The sequence below is a fragment of the Enhydra lutris genome, unplaced genomic scaffold, assembly GCF_002288905.1.
Source record: "Enhydra lutris kenyoni isolate GAN:26980312 unplaced genomic scaffold, ASM228890v2 scaffoldscaffold56, whole genome shotgun sequence".
In the NCBI taxonomy this organism is placed as follows: Eukaryota; Metazoa; Chordata; class Mammalia; order Carnivora; family Mustelidae; genus Enhydra; species Enhydra lutris.
This window is the reverse complement of record NW_019154140.1, coordinates 352,147-374,417: the sequence shown is the minus strand read 5'-3', so window position 1 is coordinate 374,417 and position 22,271 is coordinate 352,147. Positions and strand designations below refer to the sequence as shown.

Genomic DNA, 22,271 nt, shown 5'->3' with positions numbered 1-22,271 from the left:
TTTTATTTATTATTACATACAAATTACTTATTATAATATTGGACATACAGGAGGAATTCAGCAAATAAACATTACACAAGTGAATTAATAAATACCTATTATCTAAAATGTCTTTATTAATTTCTTTTAGTAATTTTGTATGATTTTTTCAGGTAAGATAATGACAATGTTATAAGATAAAATAACTGAATTGTGAACAACTATTGGTATCTATATACATGAGATAAGCTGCCAATAATAATAAATTTTAAACTATTTTTGAACTAATTTCATGAGGAAATAAAAGTTTCAGCAATAATGTGTAAATTTCTAGAAAAAAATACAGTGAACATATAAAAGAATGAAAACCTCTAAGTTTTCCAGCCACCTGTAATATGTGTTGTAAAGAATTTGACCTTGCCCCAAGAGAGGTCTGTTATTTCCTCAGCTTCTGGAAGGTAATCTAAAGTGTCTTTCTTTGCCTGGGTATCGTGGGTCATGCTGGATAGTCTAACAACATGATTTAAAGACACTTGTATAGTTTTAGACTTGGGGTCTGAAACCATATAGTGACTTAGGGTAGGGGCTTTGGGTCATGTGGTATCAGTCACTCTAGAGACTGACATTAACCATTTGGGCAATCAATTAATCACGTCTACATTATTAAGCTCCAATAAATTCTTTGAACAACAAAGCTCAGGTTTGAGCTTTCCTGGTTGCCAATACTCTGCACACATTGCCACACACCTAAGCTGATAAAATAATGCATCTTGGCTCTCCAGAGACCGAACAATGAAAGCTCTGTATTTGGTACTTCTCCTGGATTCTGCCCTATACACTTCTTCTGCTGGCTGATTTTAATCTGTATTTTTTTCCTGTAGTAAACTGTAACCATAAATATAATAGCTTCCAGGGAGTTCTGAAATCCCTTCCAGCAAATCAAAACTGAGGGTGGTTTTGGCAACCCCTGGAACTTATAGTTCATTTCAGAATTGAAGATGGTCTTGGGGATGGTGCCCCTTTGTAGTTGGCCTAACTCCTCATACTGCCTTACTTAATAGAATTCACCCAAGAGAGGTGGTAAAGAAATATTATTTTATTATTTATAACTATTTTTTAAAAATATTTGAGGCAAGGAGAGAATAAATGTGTGTGTATGGTGAAGGTAATAATACATTTTTCTTGAACTGTCATAAAGGCTAATTAGCACATATTTCTGAGTAATTTTCTAGTGAGAAAAAAATAAAATAATTTAAACACTGTATATTTTTTAAAACACACTGCTTTAATGTGTTTTCACCTTCTTAATTAGCACTGCATTGTGACACTAAATATTCAGTAATGGAAAGACGCTAAGTAAAATCTTTTTAAGTTATTATGACAAAGATAATAAGTTATATTTGAGGAAAATAATGTTTGCATAGAAGTAAAAAGCACTTAGTTCTATTATATGCTTTCATTATGTGAACTCACTTTTTTGGTTGCTTCCTATGTCTAAGTGAAAGATAATCCTGTTGCTAAACTCACACTATTTTAAGGAGTCATGTGATTAGACTGAAATTAAAAAAATAAAACACCTCAGAAATTTAAAATGTTTTTTTAATTCAACTCCTCACAATAAAAAAAAAATTGAGGGCAGAAAAAGAATATAAAAGTAAGCAAGTTGTGAGACTGTAATTGCCTTTTATAAAATATCTGCATTCTATACACCTAATATTCTTTTTTTCTGAATAAAATTGGTATCTTTTCCCCCCCAGACTCTCAGTTTGAAACACATTGCTATTTACATATTCACTTATTTTATGCTCAGAGAAATAATGTGGTCATGATTTTTATACTTTTCACATGTAATGAAAAACACAAATTATTTTGTCTTAAAATATTATATTAAATTTATACTTATTGAATCTTTCAAATAAACTCTGTAAACTTTTAATTAAACTAGTCTAAAAGTTCACTGCTAAAGTACTTTTAAATGTTAGTTCTGCTTTAAACATTAGGACTTAGGTAGGTAATGATGGACTACTTGTGTAAAGTAATAATAAGCAACTTTAACCCTTATTTTCATTTGCTCTATATTTAGTAAAGGTGGCACTGAAATATCTCAAGAAGGAAAGCAAAGGAAAAACCTACTATATTATTTCCAATATAGTTGTGTACTTATAAAAGCTTTCCTGAAATTTTTATAAATGGTAATAGCTCTTTCCATACCTCAGGAGAAGCTGAGGTTCTCAGTGGTCGACAGAACGCTTACAAAGCAAGTAAAGATCATGGACCTCAGCACATTCTAGCCACAAATTAGATACAAATGCTCTCTACATTTTCACTAAAAAACCACAGTTTGGCTGAATTACAAAACGCTTCCCTTCATGTGAGGAGAGTTGAATCACATACTGGAAATTGTGATAGCACAACTCAGGGATGTTCCAAAGTATAGATGTGGTTTACCACTTAGAAATTTCCCAAATTTAAATCAAAAGACTTCCAAAATCCGAATGCCTCTTCCTTTATTCCCCCTCCCCCATGAACTAACTCTACAAATTCATCCCTGCAGTATCAATGAATCTGACTTACCAGGTTGTATTAACAAACTGAATGAATCATAATGAGCAAAGAAATATGTCAGATGCTACAATCAAGGTCAAGCTAAAGCTTATGGCTCATAATAGCTATCTATCAACAAAAACATCTCCTTTGGGGGCACCTGGGTGGCTCAGAGGGTTAAGGCCTCTGCCTTCAGCTCAGGTCATGATCCCAGGATCCTGGGATCAAGCCCCACATCGGGCTCTCTCCCTGGTGGGGAGCCTACTTCCTCCTCTCTCTCTCTCTCTCTCTGCCTGCCTCTCTGCCTACTAGTGATCTCTCTGTCGAATAAATAAATAAAATCTTAAAAAAAAAAAAATCTCCTTTGTTCCACTGAAGCTCAGAAGCAAGGGCCAGATATAGAAGGTTGAAGGAAAGAATATCTTATAAAGAAAATATTCTAGAAACTTATAAGCAAAAGCTATTAAATATGATTGATACATGTTCTATCTATGAAAAACATTTTTTTTTTTTACTTTTGGTTTATTGGATTAAAGAAGGAATAACCACAAACTTCACCACCAGCATCACCAACACGATTTACAGCAAATACTTAGTGAGGGTTTCAGAGGTACCAGGGACTATTATAAATAAATATTCTATGTGTGCAGACTCATTTGCTCTTAACTGCAGCTCTGCATCTAGCTCTGAATCCTATTTTAGGGAGGAGGATGCATTACTACTATTAACAGCAGCCACCCCTGCTGCTAATACTGTTGCTGTTGACAGACTACTTCTGCTGCTACTAATACTACTATGAAAACTGCTTCTGCTACTTACATTATTGCTGCTGCCTCTGTGGCTGCTACTCCCAAACTCCTGGGAATACCTGATCTAATTGATTAGGTGTCTTATAGATGCCTGGCAATGTGCTAGCTACTTTACCTACATTTTCTTATTCAACTTTTATAATACTCAGGGAGATACTACTTATGTTTCCCTTTTATTGCATTTTTTATAGATTTATTTGAGAGTAAAGAGAATGCGTGCATGCGAGAGGCGGGAGGGGCAGAACAAGAGGGAGAGAATCTCAAGCAGACTCCTCCCTGGTGTGGAGCCCTCCATATCCCATGGCCCTGACCATGACTACATGACCCTGAGATCATGCCCTGACCTTAAATCAAGAATGGGAAGCTCAGCTGACAGAGCCACCCAGGCATCACTGTGTTTCCATTTGAAAGACAAGGAATTGGAGATTTTCAGTGAAGTGGCTGCTGGAAGGCTCCACAGTCAACACATATTACTGGTTTAACCAGGTTGAACTGTTTCCAAGATGCCATTTCATGAAACAGACAATGAGATTTAAGTTCACAGTTTGGTAGGTAAAAATGGGTAGCTTCTCATAGCAGAAAGAATACAATGTTATCATTTTACATATCTAATTATTAAATTTGTGATCTATTTAAAGGTTTAAATGTAAGAAAATAGGAAAAATAGTAGAATAGTATGGTCACCTGAATAACAGGCATTAGATCAAAAATTTGTAAATTTACCTAGTTTGCTTTATCTAATTAGTTAGCTAGTTAGCTCTATCCTTCCTTGTCTCTATATACAATATGTCCATCTATTATTGAATCCTAGAAAAACAAATTATTGATATTATCATACTTCATTCCTCAAATATTAGAATCTCCCAAAAAGTCCATTCCCTTACGTAATCACAAAACCATTTCCACATGTAATGTAATTAACACTAATTTCCTAATATTACCTAATATTCAAGTTAGTGTTATTTTAAGTAATGTTTCAGCATTAAGGTTGCCTGAATGTGAAAAATATTTTTAAAGGTACAACTTAAAAATATTATGAAAATGAAGTAATATCATCATAAATATAAAAACTTAGGTAAATTAAGAAAGTGGTCTAGAATTATTATTAAGAGATCACCAAGTATTTGTAGAATCAATGGAAAAGTTGAATATTCTTAAATTTGGCTATTTTGATGGCTGAGGAGTCCAATTTTGATCATTTGGACAATTTTAAATTAAAGTTCCAAAAGAAGAACATTTTCTGTAATCATTCTGACTAATGGACAAAAACATCAAAGCCTTGGATTTAGAACCAGTATTTTAGAATTGAAAGTAAACTTGGATATTAATTCATATGGTTTTTACACGGGTTCCCATTAGCCTTGGGGTTTTGAAGACCTTCAGGGATCACTTGTAAAAGGAAGGGATCAGATGGGAAGTTTTGTGGAACAGGAAGAAACGAGAGGCCTCATGACGGAACACTGTAGTCTCCTACCCACATACCCCCCCCCCCCCACACACACACTTTCTTTACTCAGAGCAACCTCACCTTCACCTTTTTTACTTACTGGATTTCTGATTTAAATTCTCTTTGCAGAATGGATTCTGCTGCTAAAAAATTGTTCTTTTTATTTTAAAACTTCTGATGTGGCCCAACTTCCTCATATGGTATATGAGAAGCCTAAGGCTCAGAATGACTGTCCTGATCAAGATCATATAATCTATCAAAGGCCAAACCAGAACAAAACTCTGGATGTTTAGCTAATGTTCTACTCTTAAAATCAAAGTGAAAAAATTAGATAGATTTTTTGGAGTATGCCAGCTCATGATGAAATCGTGTATTTCTAGTGTGCTATCATAAATAAAACATCCAAGTCCACATGTAAAATTGTAAAATTCTTAAGATATTAAAAGACTACATGTTTATTTTTCCCACTTTTTATTTTAAATATGTCCCATATTTTGCCACAATAATTACTGCAGTGATGTTTGAGTATGTAAGGAGTTCTATGTACAACAAAGGGGACTTTAACTTTGAATGAATTTTTGGAGATTCTTCCAAACCAATTCATTTCTGAAGAACAAAGACTTGCTGTTCTATGTCCTAATCCATTTACTAGCACTGACATCAACGGATGCTTACTAAGGGCCAGGCTATTGGGTATTATGCTAGAGAAGAGCCCTTGCTGACATGGTCTGCACATAGGAAGTATGATGATCTAAAAGAAGTCAACACATGTATATAGACACATCTAGTGAGCATAGATACCTACCTTCGTGTTTCGTGGTAGAAAATAGCAAATAAAAGACAAACAGCTAGGTGTAAGTAAAGGTTTGTTAGTGAAAGGAGGGTCAGTAAAGGTACATGTTTTGACAGACTGAAGTATAACAGAATGTTTTACCTGCTTATCAGAATGTTCTAATGCTTATCAATCAATCATTCCTAAGAGCAGAGAAAGGATTTGGCAACAGGTAGAATGCCTTTGTGAGTTTTGTGGTGGTCACAGAACTATGTCAGGGGACTATATATGTTTTACACGTTTCTTTCTCTCTTCCACTGCCCACCACAATTTGAGTCTTAAATTCACAAAACACATGAAATCTATCATCCTCTACTACTCACACTATTTTGGAAAATGTTTTAGTCAGCCTCTTATAATTTTTTGTTGTTGTTCTAAGTACTCTCATCTGCTCAAAACAATATAATTTCTCTTTGTTTCTAACACATCATGCTTAAAACCTTTCAGTGGCCAGTCTCTTTACTCCCGAGTGTCTCTTTTTCACCTTCCTTGAGAGTAGCGTTTCTCAACCTTGGTACCATTGACAATGTGGACCAGGTAATTCTTGTTGTGGAGAATTGTCCTCAACTTCACAGGATGTTTAGCTGCACTTGTGCTAAACAGATGTCCATAATGCATAGCCCTCCCCCCACCTCCCCATAGTGGGGGCAGTCAAACTTGTCTCCGCATATGGCCCAAGTGCCCTGGGGAGAAAAGTTGCTCCCAGTTTAGAACCACCATTTTAGGGCTCACATCATCTGACTGTGCTACTGGTCTTTTGTTCTACTTCCTTAAGCTCCAATTTGATCCTTGCCTTTGCTTGGATTATGGCCTGACCTTCCTTTTTTTTTTTTTCCAACCTCTACTCTACAATTCCAGGCAATCTTCACCTTCTTACTCAGCAGTAACAGAGATCCAATAACATTTTTAGTATTATTGTTCCCTCTCCACTCTTTCTCTCATCCTGTCCCTCTACTCTCTCCCTTTGGATGTGCAGAAGCAAACTTTCTGTTCAAATTCCTAATATATTCTAATATGAAATATATATGTCTCAAATTTAAGCACAATTTTGTGACGCATTCCATATAATTACTATTTTATTTTAAAAAGAAAAACTTAGGGTAAGAGATCTGTCTTCCTTTGTTTTGAATGGTGTTTTCTCTATAGGCAGAACAAAGCATTTCCATGTACCTGCAAACACACACATACACCTACCCACCTAAAAGAGATCATAAAGAATTTCCTAGAACTAAAGACCACCTGAAACTATGCAGACTTGATTTATAATGTATTGCAAAACTAGCTAATAGTATAAGGATAATGAAGTAATTTGGACAACCTTGAGTGAACGTAAAAAGTACATTAAACAAAATTATAGAATAAATTAGGAGTTGAACAGTAGGGTCTTCAAACAATGGGAGGGGGATTATTTAAGCAGCACAGACAGGAGTGCTAACCAGTGGACTAGAAATTAGAGTGGCGAGGCCTCAGCGTCTGCAGTTGGACCACCTTGGTTTCAAATTTCCCTGTCACCAACAAGTGGTACTATTACTTTTGGCAAATTACTTAACCTTTCTAACCTTTATTTTTTCACTTTGAAAATTGAGAAAAATCACTATAACGTGTTCTTTAGAGGACTGCTGTGAAGATCAATTGAGAAACACAGGAAAAACACTTAGTCTAATGTTGGCCAAACAGAAAGCAATAATAAATGTTGACTATCATTACCTCTCCCATTGCCCCTGGCAAGGGAAGACCGGAAATTTTTGTTTCAGATTAGGTACCCAGTGTAGCAGCAGTGCAAGAATTAAAGAAAATTGAGATCTGTAAGCAGAAAAAAACACAAAAAGACAAAAAAACAAAAACCCAAAAAAAACCCTGTATGCAATAGCCTCTGGAAACTTCAATTGGGAATGACTGCTCTATTATACACCATATTAATAACTACTTACAATCTGCCAGAACTTGTGCCAAGCACTTTATAAGCATTCTCTATTGAATCCTCACCCAAATACTATGAAGCAAGCAGTTTCGCAAACCCAGTGAAGCAACCTGAATGAAGTAAGTGAATTATTAATAAAATATTAGAGAGGGAAATCTGAAGTTTAGAAAGGCGTAATCACTGGCTCAGTCTCACAGAAGAAGTGACAAAATGCAGCCCAGAACCCAGGACTGGTTGTGGCAGAGTCTCTGAACAATTCAGATGCTATTTATGAATTCAAAACAGACACATAAGAACTTCTTGCTCAATTACAATGTTAACATTTGTGTGTCAAGATAAAAGGAAAAAAGATATTATAGTGGCAATAATCAGAATTGGAAAGTTTAACTCCTGGTTAACTAAGATACTGGCTCTGACAGGGAGATTGTTATTAAATAGTTGGAAGAAAATGACTCAAAGGAGATGTAAAGTTAGATGGCCATTGAAAAAAAGTAATTTCCGCAGATCAGGCATCACCATGGGAGAGGCATAAAATGGTATATTACAAATCTTTAATTTTTGGTGGATAGTCCTAAATCCTTTCCAGAATAAAAGGAGTTATAAATTAAATTGATAATTTAAATGATTCTGTCTTTAGTATTGACTCTAAGAAAGTAAAAGCCTATCGAGCTGGAAAATCAAAATATAAGCTATTTTGTAGTTGGACTTTAAACCTACCTACTTGAGGTAGGAAGAGTTACTCCTTCTTAGTATTTGCCCCATAACTTTGATAGACTAAAAGAATGCCAGATAAACTGCTTATAAGCTTATTGTATCAAAGCTTCAAATTTTAAAATTTATGATGCATATTTATTTATATATATTCTTAATATCCTCCTATGCATAAGTTCAAGTTCAAATGAAATAATTCCTGAAACTGTTTACATAATAATATAACATTAAGTGAATGTTTTTTGACAAAATGGAAGAATAAATGACATAACAGGTAAATTAGATAATTAACTTACTTTTTTCTATAATTAGTATTAAGTGTTTACACATAGCTTTAAAATTAGTATCTGCATATTTTTTAAGTGATTCATTCAAAAGAGTTTTTCATGAAGCAGGATCATTAAATATAATGACAATTTACTTTGGGGGAGCTAACTATAAATTCTTAAAAGAAATATACCTCTTCAAAAAATATAGTTAGTTTTTTCCTGATAATTATATGAATAAAATTGAAAAAGTACAAAGTAGAAATTTTAAAGACACCTATAATCACATATCTTAGACCTAACTATGGGAAAATCTATTTATTTAATTTCATAAAGCTTCCAGTCCCAATAAGTCCACGCTGTGAAATTTGAAGCCTTATGCAAGGTTGCCACCTGGTGGTCAAAGTCAGAATAGCAAGCTAAAATCAAAGCATACCTGACATTGAATAGAATTCATTATTGAAACTAAACTGGAAAACACAAACTTACTTTGTTAAAATGAAAGGCTTAAATGTTTGATTTATATACTCTTTCTTCATTAATTAGAGCTTCTTATATTAACTTTTAGCAACTAAACTTATTAAAACCAATGATGATAATAATATCAGTTTTAATAGCTATCAAATTATTTACATTTGAATTTTAAAGTCACACAGGACCTCTACTGTATTCTGGATCAGTGTCTGTGTTTATCTTATTCAGTGTTTTATTCACCCTACTGCCCGTCACTGTTCCTGCTTGTACTATATGCTCAGTACAATATTTTTAAAGATTTTATTTATTTGACAGAGAGAGATCACAAGTAGGCAGAGAGGCAGGCAGAGAGAAAGGAGGAAGCAGGCTCCCTGCTGAGCAGAGAGCCTGATGCAGGGCTCAATCCCAAGACCCCAAGATCATGACCTGAGCCGAAGGCAGAGGCTTAACCCTCTGAGCCACCCAGGTGCCCCTCAGTACAATATTTTTAAACAAACAAATGATACTCACTAATTGAAATGTTGTCAGGATCAAATAAAATATCAAAACATTATTTAAGAAGTTCCCCCAAATTATGTACTGACACATTTGTCCATGCAGTCTTAATAATAGACAAATGAAGTCAGTAATATTCCTCCCTTTGCATTTGCTGTCCTCAGTGCCTGACATTCTCATTGTTTGGATTCATTAAGCTTGAGGTAGGAAGATTTGCTCCTTCTGAGAGTGGTCTGTTAATGACCCCAACATCAATTATTACTCATTAGGATGATCTACCAAAAGATGGATCAAACACATCCAGTGTTTTTACTCGAACTTCATGTGGTGCATTTAGCAGTGAAGTCTGACTTTGAAGTTTGCTTTGAAAGAGGAGGAAGATATAAGAGAAGGCTTTCGAGGTCTGAGGTTCAAAAGACAGAATTAAGTTTAATAACATTTTTTAAAATAAATTTTTTTCTAGGTTTCTTTTTAACTATTTAGAGAACTGAATCGACTTGCCCATCTAATGTGCTACAAATGTGCATTTGATATTTTTAGTCAATTAAGTTACATATCTAGCCAGTGAACATGTTTTCTACTGCTGATCTTACTTGGACCGAAGCTGAAATGTGAGTTCAGGAGGTCAGAGCATGGGCCTGCAGTTAGGTTCTGCACTGGATTAGCTGAGGGGCAAGTACATGAACCTCTGGATCTACCAACAGCAAAAGGAGTCCAGTAAGTAATCACCAAAGTCTTTTATGTTTTTTATGATCCAGTTCAGAAGGGAGGGCCTGGGGTTGGGTGAGCCTGGTGATGCGTATTAAGGAGGCACGGATTGCATGGAGCACTGGGTGTTTCAGGCCAACAATGAGTCATGGAACACTAGATCAAAAACTAATGATGTACTGTATGGTGACTAACATAACATAATAAAAAAGATCCAATTTATTATTTACTTCTTAATTATTATTCCAGTATTTCTTTATTTTCCTCTCTTTTTAAACCATGGGGCTCTTCTTCCTTCTTTTTTTTTCCCCTCCTTCCCTCCTTTCCTTTTTCTCTCTCTTCCTTTCTTAATTTCTTTTTCTTTTTTTTTTTTGGAAATGTTTATTTACATCAACAAATATAACGTAATGATTATTTTGAAGAACATAAGCTCCACATACGAAGTTTCAGCTTAATTTAGGACAATTTATACCCCTAAATCTGTTTACATAGACTTCATTGCAGCTGTTAAGTAGCTATTGTATGAACTATAGTTGTGATAGTTTTGAAATTACTCAATATGTAACACCAAGAAACTAAGAAAATTCAAAAGTCTGTTTTTTAAGTAAGATCTTTGTTTAGCTCAGCTTTCCTTAAAATGAGTAAAAACTAAGTAGTATTTGCTTTACTTGTAAAACAAAACACAATTTGAAGAAATTATTAAAGATACCAGTGCCAATTTTACTAATGTGGGGAACACTTATGATTAAGCATATCAAAATATTTTCAGACATATAAGGAAAAATGTCACAGGGTATAATGTTAAAATAGTTCCCTGCCAATTCCCAGTTGTTATTTTTTTAAAGTGTAAGTTTGGTTTAGAAACTGAAAGATGGGGGCGCCTGGGTGGCTCAGTTGTTAAACATCTGCCTTCAGCTCAGATCATGATCCCAGGGTCCTGGGGTCAAGCCCTGCATCAGGCTCCTTGCTCAGCAGGGAGCCTACTTCTCCCTCTCCCTCTGTTGCCTGCTCATGCTCACTCTCTCACTCTCTCTCTATCTCAAATAAATAAATAAAATCTTTAAAAAAAAAACTGAAAGACAATCAGCAGATTTGCTGTAAATTTATAGCTATAGCTGTATCTGTTAGATTAAAATGAAAGGAACTGAATTTATAGTTAACATGTAGAAGGATAAACATTCATTACTGCATGGGTAGTTGTTTTATTAAACTAATAAAAATGTAACAAGAAATGTTTCTATCTAGTTAAAATCAGTCTCACTCAACCTGACTGAAAGCCTGTTTTGCCTTTTAAAGCATTTAATTCTAGAAAAAAAAATTAAAGAGCTAGACAATTTGAAAGGATATGATTATTATAGGTATATATCAATCTTCAGATTTCATAGGACTTTAAATATCCTAAATATTCTACTATATTACTATTTTACTGAGTTAATTCAAACTCTTATTTCTATACTAATAATTGACTTCTAAAGTTAAAATTAGTTTTCTTCAGTAAGCATATGCTCTCAGGTTCCTAACCAATGGCCTTTCTAGAGAACAGGCAGGTAGGAATAGTGGTCAATTTGCCTTTTAAATACAACTGACCCTTGAACAATACAGAGTTTAGGAGCATGGACTCCCTACACAGTTGAAAATGCACTTACAACTTTTGACTCCCCCAAAATTTAATGACAAGAGCCATTCTTTTGGAATTTAATAATAGTTAAATAGTCAATAAAGACATATTTTGTATGTTGTATGTATCATACACTATATTCTTGTAATAAAAGAGGCTAGAGAAAAGAAAATGCTATTAAAAAAACCATAAGGAAGAGAAAATACATTTACAGTATTGTACTTATTGAAAAAAAAACACACAGAAGAGCATCTATCATGTTGTTCAACGGTCAACTATTCACGGCAACCTAGGCCATTCTTACCTTATACCACTGATGTTCTTATCAGTCAATATTCCTGCACTACTTCCCAGTCTTTTCCCTCTATTTTCTTTATTTCTATAAAGGACAGCACTATGCTTAATTATAGGACTTGTGTCATGTACGCTTTCCTATTCTTAAAATAAAATAAAATACAGCCATTTAAGCATTCTAAAAATCACATGGACTAGTTCTCCAAACCCTCCCATATAGGTATTTTGTCTATTTCTGAACCTCAAAGAAAAGAGAAATGCCTTAAAGTCATCATTATAATAAAGAATAAGTCCTATGCTCTTACCTTATTTAAAATGAATAAGAAGGCACTAGCACCTAGAGTACAGATACAATGAGGGATAGTATACATCAACATAAAAATTATATTATAATTAAGGGAAAAATAGACCTAAAGCTCAATAAATATTTATTGATTTATATCTCTACCAGAATCCTTATAGCTTGCCATTTTTAAAAAGGTTCAGGAGTGCTATGATTGATATAAGGAAATGAAAAGCTTTTTTTTGCCCTTTTTTCAGTATCATAAATGATTATAGTAATAGGAGCTGCAGTCACATAGGGTCACTGGAATGTCAATAAGATGAAACTTTAAACACATACCATAAAATTCCGCTGGTAATGAATGTTTTCTTTGTTAAAATCGATCACATAGCCATTGAAGGACCAAATAAAGGTGAGATCCAGGGCGGGATCAAAGGAAGCAGCACATTGCATGGTGGCATTTTCTCCAACAGTAATATCAGCATTAATTGGGGCCAATATAATTCTTGTGGGATCTATACAATTAGAAAAAAAAAAAAAGGAAGAAAGCACAATTGAAGAATACATTAGATACCATATTATCTAGCCTGTTAAAAGAATAAAAATCAATATATATTTTTATTTCTCTGAGCAAAGGGAAAAAGATGTTTTCAGATTCAAATTCCAGGAACAATTTCATGAAGCAAGAGATTTGCCCCACAGGCTTTTGAAATGGAAACTTATCAGTACATGAAGTGTCTTAGAAGCTTAGTGGTGAATCATGTCCTATAGTATTTTAGAAACTCAGCACTATTAAACTAGAAAATAACAATATTGATCAAGGGGTTTCTTACCTGTAATAACAAGAGTGCCAGTATTATTAGCCCTCCCTCTGTTATTTTCTGCAAAGCACGTGTAGATACCGCCATCATTCCTTGTGATGTTATTTATTTCCAAGCTGCCATCTTCCCAAATGAGTATTCTATTCAAGTGAAAGGAATACATTCCTCACAAAATTAATCTAATGAAACATTTTAGTGTTCTTAAGAGTTCAAACACTGTCTTTTGATTGTTAAGTTTTACACAAATTACTTGACCATAAGATTTTTTTTTAAGATGAAACATGCTAAAAAAAAAAAAGAAAAAGAAAAAGAAAAAAAGAAATAAAGAAAGAAACATCCTAGCCTTTGTTTATAATAATTTTTTTTCCCAGCATTGACAAATTGTTTTAGAAAGCCACCTTTACCTTTTTCTTGGTCTACTGCAGTATTTTTTTTTTTTTTTGAGAGAATCTTTTTTTTTTTTTTAGATTTTTTTTTTTTTTTTGACAGACAGAGATCACAAGTAGGCAGAGAGGCAGGCAGAGAGAGAGGGGGAAGCAGGCTCCCCGCTAAGCAGAGATCCCGATGTGGGGCTCGATCCCAGGACCCTGAGATCATGACCTGAGTCGAAGTCAGAGGAGGCTTAACCCACTGAGCCACCCAGGCGCCCTACTGCAGTAGTTTTTAACTAGCCTCCTGCTTCACCTTTGCCTGTCTATAGTCTCTTTTCCACATAGCAGCCAAACATGAAGACCTAAGTGACATAAGTTACACCATGTCACTCTTCTGCTCAGTGACAGCACTCTCTAGCTCAACTCTCTCCAGGAACTTTCCATTTCACTCAGAGTGAGAGCCACAGTCCTTTGATTCCCGTGGAGGCTGGACAGTCTCACAGGGTTTTGCACCTTCAGCAAAGAATTGCTAGATAATTCTGGTTAGTATTGTATGCATCCATGCACACATGTGCACACACAAGGCACTGTTGCTGTCTTACCACCCTCCATCCCATCCAGCTTCCAAGATTTTCTCTCCTAATATGCATTCCATCAGACATACTTTGGTTTTACCGACTTACCTATCCTTCCATCTTATTTGTTAACTGTGAAAGCATACTAACTCCAGAGAAGAAAAGAATTTTGGAGATACTCTCATTTAAATGGAGCAGATAAAGATCACTTCAAAACTGATAATAGACCATGAATATCAAATGAACAACTACAAAGACATTCTGTTGTAGAAAGTGTATCATTTAGCCCAAAGTAAAATCATACGATTGAGAACCTAATTACAATTCAAGGTTTATGTTTCCTCTCTACTGATTGGAAACATGGCAAAACCATTTTACAAGGCAATCAAGTGCTTGTAGTAACTTTGTAATGCAGAACCATTTTTTGTAATTACATTAATCAGAATGAGATTGCAGTCAGGCTTAAAAAGACAGTTATTCAAGTTACTCGTTGGATATTAGTTTTAAACAGAAATATTTTATTTCTCTAAAAATAATTTATTTGTTGAACTTTTCTTTATGCATGCTATTTTACAACATTTAACTTTATTTTTACATGAAATACCATATCTATTATAAAGTTATAGGAGCGCCTGGGTGGCTCATGGGTTAAGCCTCTGCCTTCAGCTCAGATCATGATCTCAGGGTCCTGGGATCGAGCCCCACATCGGGCTCTCTGCACAGCAAGGAGCCTGCTTCCCCCTCTCTCTCTGCCTGCCTCTCTGCCTACTTGTGATCTCTCTCTGTCAAATAAATAAATAAAAATCTTTAAAAAAAAAAGTGTTTCTTATAACCTGAATATTAATGGATTAAAGTAGGGAACAAAAACTGGATATATAGATTCTTTTGTCAAGAAATAATACAATTTGATTCAAAGACTAAAAATATTCTGACAGGATTAAAATAGTAAGATTTTAGGAACTAGACCTTTTTTTTCCTTTTTTGAACACATGTTGATATTTAGGAAAAACAAGTCCATAAAACATGGTTCTGAGAAAACCCTTGGTTGGAGAGGCTCCTAGCATTCTTTAGTCCTCATCAGAGTCAGAGAAGGATTTTTTTTATTTTTTCATTTAGGGGATAGAGTTAATGGTGAGGCTAAGGGGGAATGCTGTGCCACAATTTTGTTGCAGGAGTAAGTACCTAGAAATGGGACGACCTTTTGATCATATCTTTGCATTGCTTATTGTCTGATTATTAATGTCTCATCAGAAAATCAAACAAATTAATTCTCCCTTTAACACTGATTCTTCTAGCATCATGTTGCTGATGTCTTAAAAACTTAATCAAGCATATTCCCTTTAAAAGTTAATCTGTTCAGGGAAATAACTGCTGTTCCTGTGTACTCCCTCTCCCCAACCCAACCTGTCTTTGTCCAATACACAGCCATACTTGGGATCCTCCTAATAAGAGAACTGTGTTGGGTCAGGTTCATTCCACAAGTTCAAGGTTCAGTTTGGAGATTATCAATATACTATCAGAAGGCTACTTTAACCTTTCCAGCTTTTAGATACATCCAAATAGAGATGATAATACCTATCTTACCTACTTTTTTGGATTGTTGTGAAGAATATCTCTTATACGCTTGAGCTAGAATATTCCTTTAATAGGCAAAATCTACATTTTCCTCTTTTATTTACACCTTTAGACCGATTCCATTACTCAAAGATGAGGTTAAAGCCCCCTAGCAAAAAACATTATTAATGATCTGGATTATTATGTCTCATCCCTTAAAACTCTTCTCCATTCTCCTCTAAGGACAAACCATACTGATTTTAGGTTTTACATTCTTCACCATATTCACTTATATTCTCTGCACCAGGCCCTTTGTACATGCTTCTATCACTGCCTGGAATATTTCCTTCTCCCTCACTTTCACATCCCATTTCCTATCCTGACTTTCTTTTCTCCATACTTTAGCACTTTAGTACTATTACCGTATCTTCTAGGAAATTTAAAGAAACCATTTGGTGTGGCTTTTAAATTAATACTATACAAGTCACATGTTTTATGTTTTATCTTAAAACTACCAACAGTCTACTTGTTAGGAAGTAGTTTAATATTTTATCTTGTTAGGGACTTCAGTTTTATGTTTTATCTTAAAGCAGGTAATGGTGTACTTATTAGGAAGGTGAGAAATTCCTGTTAATTTAAAAAGATGGGAAGGAATGATTTATTCTTGAAGTCACCTTTATTAAAATTTTTCCTATTAAAATACTTAATAGGCTAACTGCATAAAATTAAAACAAATATAAATGGATACAGAAGGCTGTTGGGATTAATGTAGAGCATGAAATCAACCATAATACCTGGCTTGCTAAATGTAACACAGAGGCTGTGGGGGTGAAGGAAGGTTCCGGAGAAGGGCACCAGCCTTTGGAATGCCAGACCTGTGTGATCACTCTGCCCTTGGAATGCCTCAGGGAGTTGCCTTTCCTTAGGCTTTCTTGGCGCAAACAGTGGCCCTGTGATCTAAGAGATGTATGCATTGTTTCTTAGGCTATGTTTAGCAGAACACGCAGATTAACATATCTTATCTTTCCTGTAAACAGAGCCTCCTAGTTTCAGTAAAACCCCTAGTCGCACATCAAGTGCTTCAGAAACAATGATAAGGATTTGTGATTATCCAGAAGGATCAGTAAAAGCAGAAGCAAAGAAGAGCGAGGGGTCTTTCTGAGCTTTGACCCCTGTGCCTTCTCCTCTCATTCACAGCAAAGTTCAGAGTCATCTTTCATCCATCGGTACAGGGATTGCTGGCCATTCCCGGCAGAAGGCTTTGCTATGAGGGGAGAAGTCAGAGATCATATTTTTTTCTTAAGATTTTATTATTTATTTATTTATTTGACAGACAGAAATCACAAGTAGGCAGAGAAACAGCCAGAGAGAGAGAGAGAGGGAAGCAGGCTCCCCGCTGAGCAGAGAGCCTGATGTGGGGCTCGATCCCAGGACCCTGAGATCATGACCTGAGTGGAAGGCAGAGGCTTTAACCTACTGAGCCACCCAGGCACCCCCAGAGATCATATTTTATTTCCCATTGTTCATCTTTTTCCTGAGGCCTTTGGCAATTTACCAAAAATTTCTGAGTCTCAATTTTCTAAATTCCTTATAAATTACAGAAACCTAGAAACTGAACCCTGATGATAACAGATAATAAGAGTGAAGGGTAAGCACCTCTGTTTATCTTAGAATTATGATAGCTTCTGTGGAGAAAAGTTAGAACAACCAACATTTACATTAGTCCTCCTTAAAGTCCTCTTTAAAATGAACTTTGCTGAACAGTAAATTGCAATCAGATTTCTGGTTTTTGAACTGACCTGCTGCTATTGACAAGCCACTCTGTCCCTTTACTCCACGAAAATTTGGGTTTAGGTGCTGCTTTAGGTTTGCATTCAATTATGACCCTTCCTCCTTTAGCAGCCAAGATCTTCTTCTTCATAGGATTCATTTCAAAAGTTGGAGCCAAAGCTAGAAGGAAATAAATTATTTTTTTTTTCTTTTACTAAAAAGGAAAAAAAAAATTCTTCTATAGCACCTTTTATTCTTTTGATTAATAATCAACAGAAAAGATTAATCTCACCAAATAGTATCAGATACACCGATAGACATTCCATACCTAGTATTAATATATTTTCCTTTTATTTAATAACATTATTGATGTATATTTTACTTATAAAATTCACAATTTTAATGTACAAATCTTAGTGATAATGGATTATAAATTTTAGTTAAAATCAAATGCTATGTATATATTTACCTTGAGGGTAACATCTAATTTAATTGTTTTGACTCAATTGCGCAAGGGAAGTTAAGGGAAATACTGGAAGAATTTAAGCACCATTATTAATACTGACATAATTCATAATCATAATCAATACTCTCAACCACACTTTCAGTGAACTGTCCCCAGTATACAAATGTGAGAGCTGATATCTATTATGATTATATAATTTGCCAAAGGTACCACAGCAGTAACAGGTAGGATTCACAATTGAATCAGTTTTCTTCTGATTTGTAAGCATGCTCTCTTCATTAAACAATGATTCCTCCTTCACCATGCAATATTTATTGAGCACCAACTGTGTACAGACACTGAGATACCAAAATAAAAAGATTTCTGCCTTCAGACCTACCTGCAAACAGCTAGGGCAGTGATGGATGCAAATCACTGAGGGAAACAAGCTACCGCTAGAGCTTCCCCTTACATCAAAGCACAGAGCAATAGTTACGAGAATAGGATAGAGTCTCATAAAAGATTACTTCATTGGTGACACGTTCTATCTTTCTTAAGGTCTCCTACACCTGCCTCATTTCGCAACCTCCTTGTATTTTAGCAGGCTTCCGGGAGAATCCCGTCCATTTATGTTTGCATGTCCAATCGTCGGTATGTAACCGTGTCCTTTGGGGAGGCGTTTCTAGGCTCAAGTGTATCTTCATCCAGATGTTGACTCTTCATCCTCTAGTCTGTGATTCTCAAATTCTGTTTGTGCATAAAAATAATCTGATGATCTTGATAAAATGTTGACTAAGTAGGCCTGGGATGAACCTGAGATTCAGCACTTCTAACAAGCTCCCAGGTGTTGCTTTTGCAGCTGCTGCTCTGTGGGACACACTTTTTAATGGCAAGGATTTAATTTATCCCATTGTTCCTTTAGTCTGAGTTTTGCTGACAATAAATCAATACATAACCAACCAACTTGTGTTGTACACCTAACACAGTGTGTGGTATTTTGTACAGTCTCAAAAGATACTTTGAGTGAGATACTCCCTGTCAAATATGAGAGAAAATCTAATGGGATTATTTTTTTTTAATCTAAATTCATCTAGAAATGAGAATTTTTCTTGAGCCAGTTAAGTTTTAATGAAATACCTGATCTGGTACAGTTGTTTAAATGACTTCATACTTAACTAATATTTGAATTTATAGTGACAGAATCTAGACCATGTTCTTACATATTTTAGAAGTGGTAAAAAATAAGGGAATATTTTCCTCCCAACTAAGAAGAGGACATGAATTTTTTTATTTCTTTCATCCTTTTCTGTGCCTATTCAAATAATAGTATCTGGTGTAGAAAGTTCCCCAAAAATACTTGGTGGATGAATAAATGAGTTATCTAGATAACGAAAGAAAAGAGAGAGCGAGAAACACTCTTTCTAATGGTAGTAAACAAAAATAGATGGAAACAAATATAAAGATGCCCAGAAACATTGCTCTCAGGCTAAAAATGCTATTTGTTTAATTACTACAGTAATAGTCATTAACTTACTACAAGATTTTGTGCTTGAATATGGAGAGAACTTTCAGCCTAAGCAGTTGAATTTTCATGTAATTTTGTAATGTATGATGATAAATTGTTATAAAAAACAGAATGTTAATATTGGAGGAAGCATTTAAAGTCACTTCCTATCTTGTATGAGTCAAAATGATTTTATTGCACCTCATACCAAAGTAATACGGCATGAAACCTAAACCTGAATGTTTGCTTGATACCCAAATAAACTAGGCTAAATATATTAGCAAGGAATTTTTACTTTGCGGGGAAGAAATGGAATATGATTGTCAACATTATAATAAGAGGCAGGGAAAATTAAAATTAAGAAGGCCTCAGCTTTCTTTTTCTTTTTCTTTATTTACTTTGAGAGAGAACGAGAGAGAGAGAGAGAGAGAGAGAGCAAGCCCGCGCTAGCAGGGAGGGGCAGAGGGAGTAGGAAAGAGAATCTCAAGCAGACTCCACATTCCGTGCAGAGCCTGACATGGGGTATGATCTCAGGACCCTGAGATCATGATCTGGGCAGAAATGAAGAGTCTGACGCCTAACCCAATGATCCACCCAGGGGCCCCAGCCTCAGCTTTTTTTAAAAGGTAATTTTTTAAATATTTTCTTACAATTATCTCATTTCCTTTCATACTCTTTTAGCGTCAGTCAGTTTGTAGTGGTAACAATGTTCTAAAGAATTCCCCTTTGGTGTAGCAATAATAAAACAGGCCATACTGAGTTACTGCTTTATCTTTTTGGTAATATTTTTGGTTGTAAAAGAGAAAGCCTGGCTACCTAGATTCATAGGACTAAAGCTGATGACAGCTACTTTAAATAAAAAGAAAGCAACATAATAAAGTAAGACCTTAATTAAAGTAGGTGTAATGAAAGTAAGGAGAATGTGAGATTTATGGAGTAACACTGAGAAATTCAGTAGATGTAATAGGAAGAAAGGATGCAGTGTATTCTGTAATTCTATAGAACAGAATTTTTCAGGAGGACATGTGAATGTGGACAAAAGAGAATGAATTTAGCTTCAGGCTCACTAAACATGGGTTATCTGTGAGGTTACCCAAAGAAGATTTCAATTAGGAAGCTTTATGTTGAGCTTAAAGCTGAGGATAAAAACCTGGGCCAGTGATATAAACTAAGGAATCATTGATAGTTAATGGGAGAAGAAGAAATTATCCAGGATTTTTAAAAATTTGAAAATAATAATAATTTAGGAATAATAATATAGAATACGTGAAAAAGGGAGGAAGAGGATAGAATGGAACCAGAGCAGGAACTCAGCAAGAGAGCAAGATTTCTAACTGAGCAGAGGAAGGGATAAAGAGGAAAAAATGACAGTGGTTGAGAATAAATCATCTGGGAAGTGTGAAAGCATGGAGTCACCAAAGACAAAGGTGCAGAGAATTCAAGAATAAAACATGAAGAAGAAGCATGAGGAATATGAACGCATGTATGCCCATGGAGAAGAGATACATGTTCATATCAAGTCAGCGTAAGGGAGAAGAGATGAAGATGGGACAGAGATAAAGGGATTACAGGCATCCCTCAAGATATTGCAGGTTAGGTTCCAGACCACCCCCGTAAATGAATATCACAATAAATGAGTAAAATGAGGTTTTTGTTTTTTGTTTTTTTGTTGTTTACCAGTATCTGTAAAAGTTATGTTTACACTATACTATATAGCCTATTAAGTGTGCAGTGGCATTATGTCTAAAAAAACCCAACGTACCTACCTTAATTTAAAAATGCTTTATTGCTAAAAAATGTTAACCATCATACGAGCTTTTAGCGAGTCATCACCTTTTCGCTGGTAGACGATCTTGCCTGCATGCTGGTGGCTGCTGACTGATCAGGGTGGTGGTTGCTGAAGGTTGCGGTGTCTGTGGCCATTTCTTAAACTAAGACGACTTTGAAGTTTTCCCCATTGATTGATTATTCCTTTCATGAAAGATTTCTCTGCAGCATTTTACCCACAATTGAACTTCTTTCAAAATTGGAGTCGATCCTCCCAAACCCTACTGCTATTTTATAACCGAACTTGATGTAATATTTTAATTCCTTTGTTGTCATTTCAATAATCTTCACAAAATCTTCACCAAGAATTATGCTACATTTAATCTTCCCGTGCTCTGAATGTTTTGTTGCCATCCAGCAAAGCCTGGACGACAGCACATCTGTTGACAACATAGTTTACTGAGTATTTTAAGCCCTCTGTTGAGAAAAACTGCTCAGGAAAAAAATGCTTTCTTTCAAAATATTCCTGCTCCTTGACACGGCTCCTGGTCACCCAAGAACTCTGACAGAGCCGTGCATGAGATTAATGTTCTTTTCATGGCTGCTAACACAACATTCATTCTGAAACCCATGGATCAAGGAGCAATTTTTACTTTCAAGTTTTATTATTTAAGAACTACATTTCATAAGGCTCTAGGTGTCGCAGATGTTGAATTTTGTAATGCATCCAAGCAAAGTAAATTGAAAAACTTCTGAAAATGATTCACTCTTCTGAATACCATTAAGAACATTCATGATTCATGGGAAGATGTCAAAATATGAACAAAGGCAGGAATTTGAAAGTTGATTCCAACCCTCATGGATGACTTTGAGGAAGTAACTATAGATTTGGTAGAAATAGCAAGAGAATTTGAATTAGAAGTGGAACTTGAGGATGTGACTGACTTTCTATAAAATTAAAATTAAGAAGGACTCAGCTCTCTTTTTATTTATTTACTTTTAGAGAGAGAGAGAGAAAGAGAGAGAGAGAGAGCCAGCACTAGCAGGGAGAGACAGAGGGAATAGGAAAGAGAATCTTAAGCA

General features: G+C 35.1%; 1 protein-coding gene across 1 annotated transcript in view; it reads right to left on the bottom strand.

Moving 5' to 3' along the window:
- The window catches only part of LOC111157729 (contactin 1), a 173,891-nt gene that overhangs the window by 113,648 nt on the left and 37,972 nt on the right, over positions 1–22,271 (bottom strand). The window contains exons 11-13 of the mRNA XM_022519374.1: positions 17,502–17,652; positions 13,215–13,342; positions 12,721–12,896 (exon numbers count right to left, since the gene is read on the bottom strand). Coding sequence (XP_022375082.1) covers positions 12,721–12,896; positions 13,215–13,342; positions 17,502–17,652 — 455 coding nt within the window. The remainder of the gene's footprint in view (positions 1–12,720; positions 12,897–13,214; positions 13,343–17,501; positions 17,653–22,271) is intronic.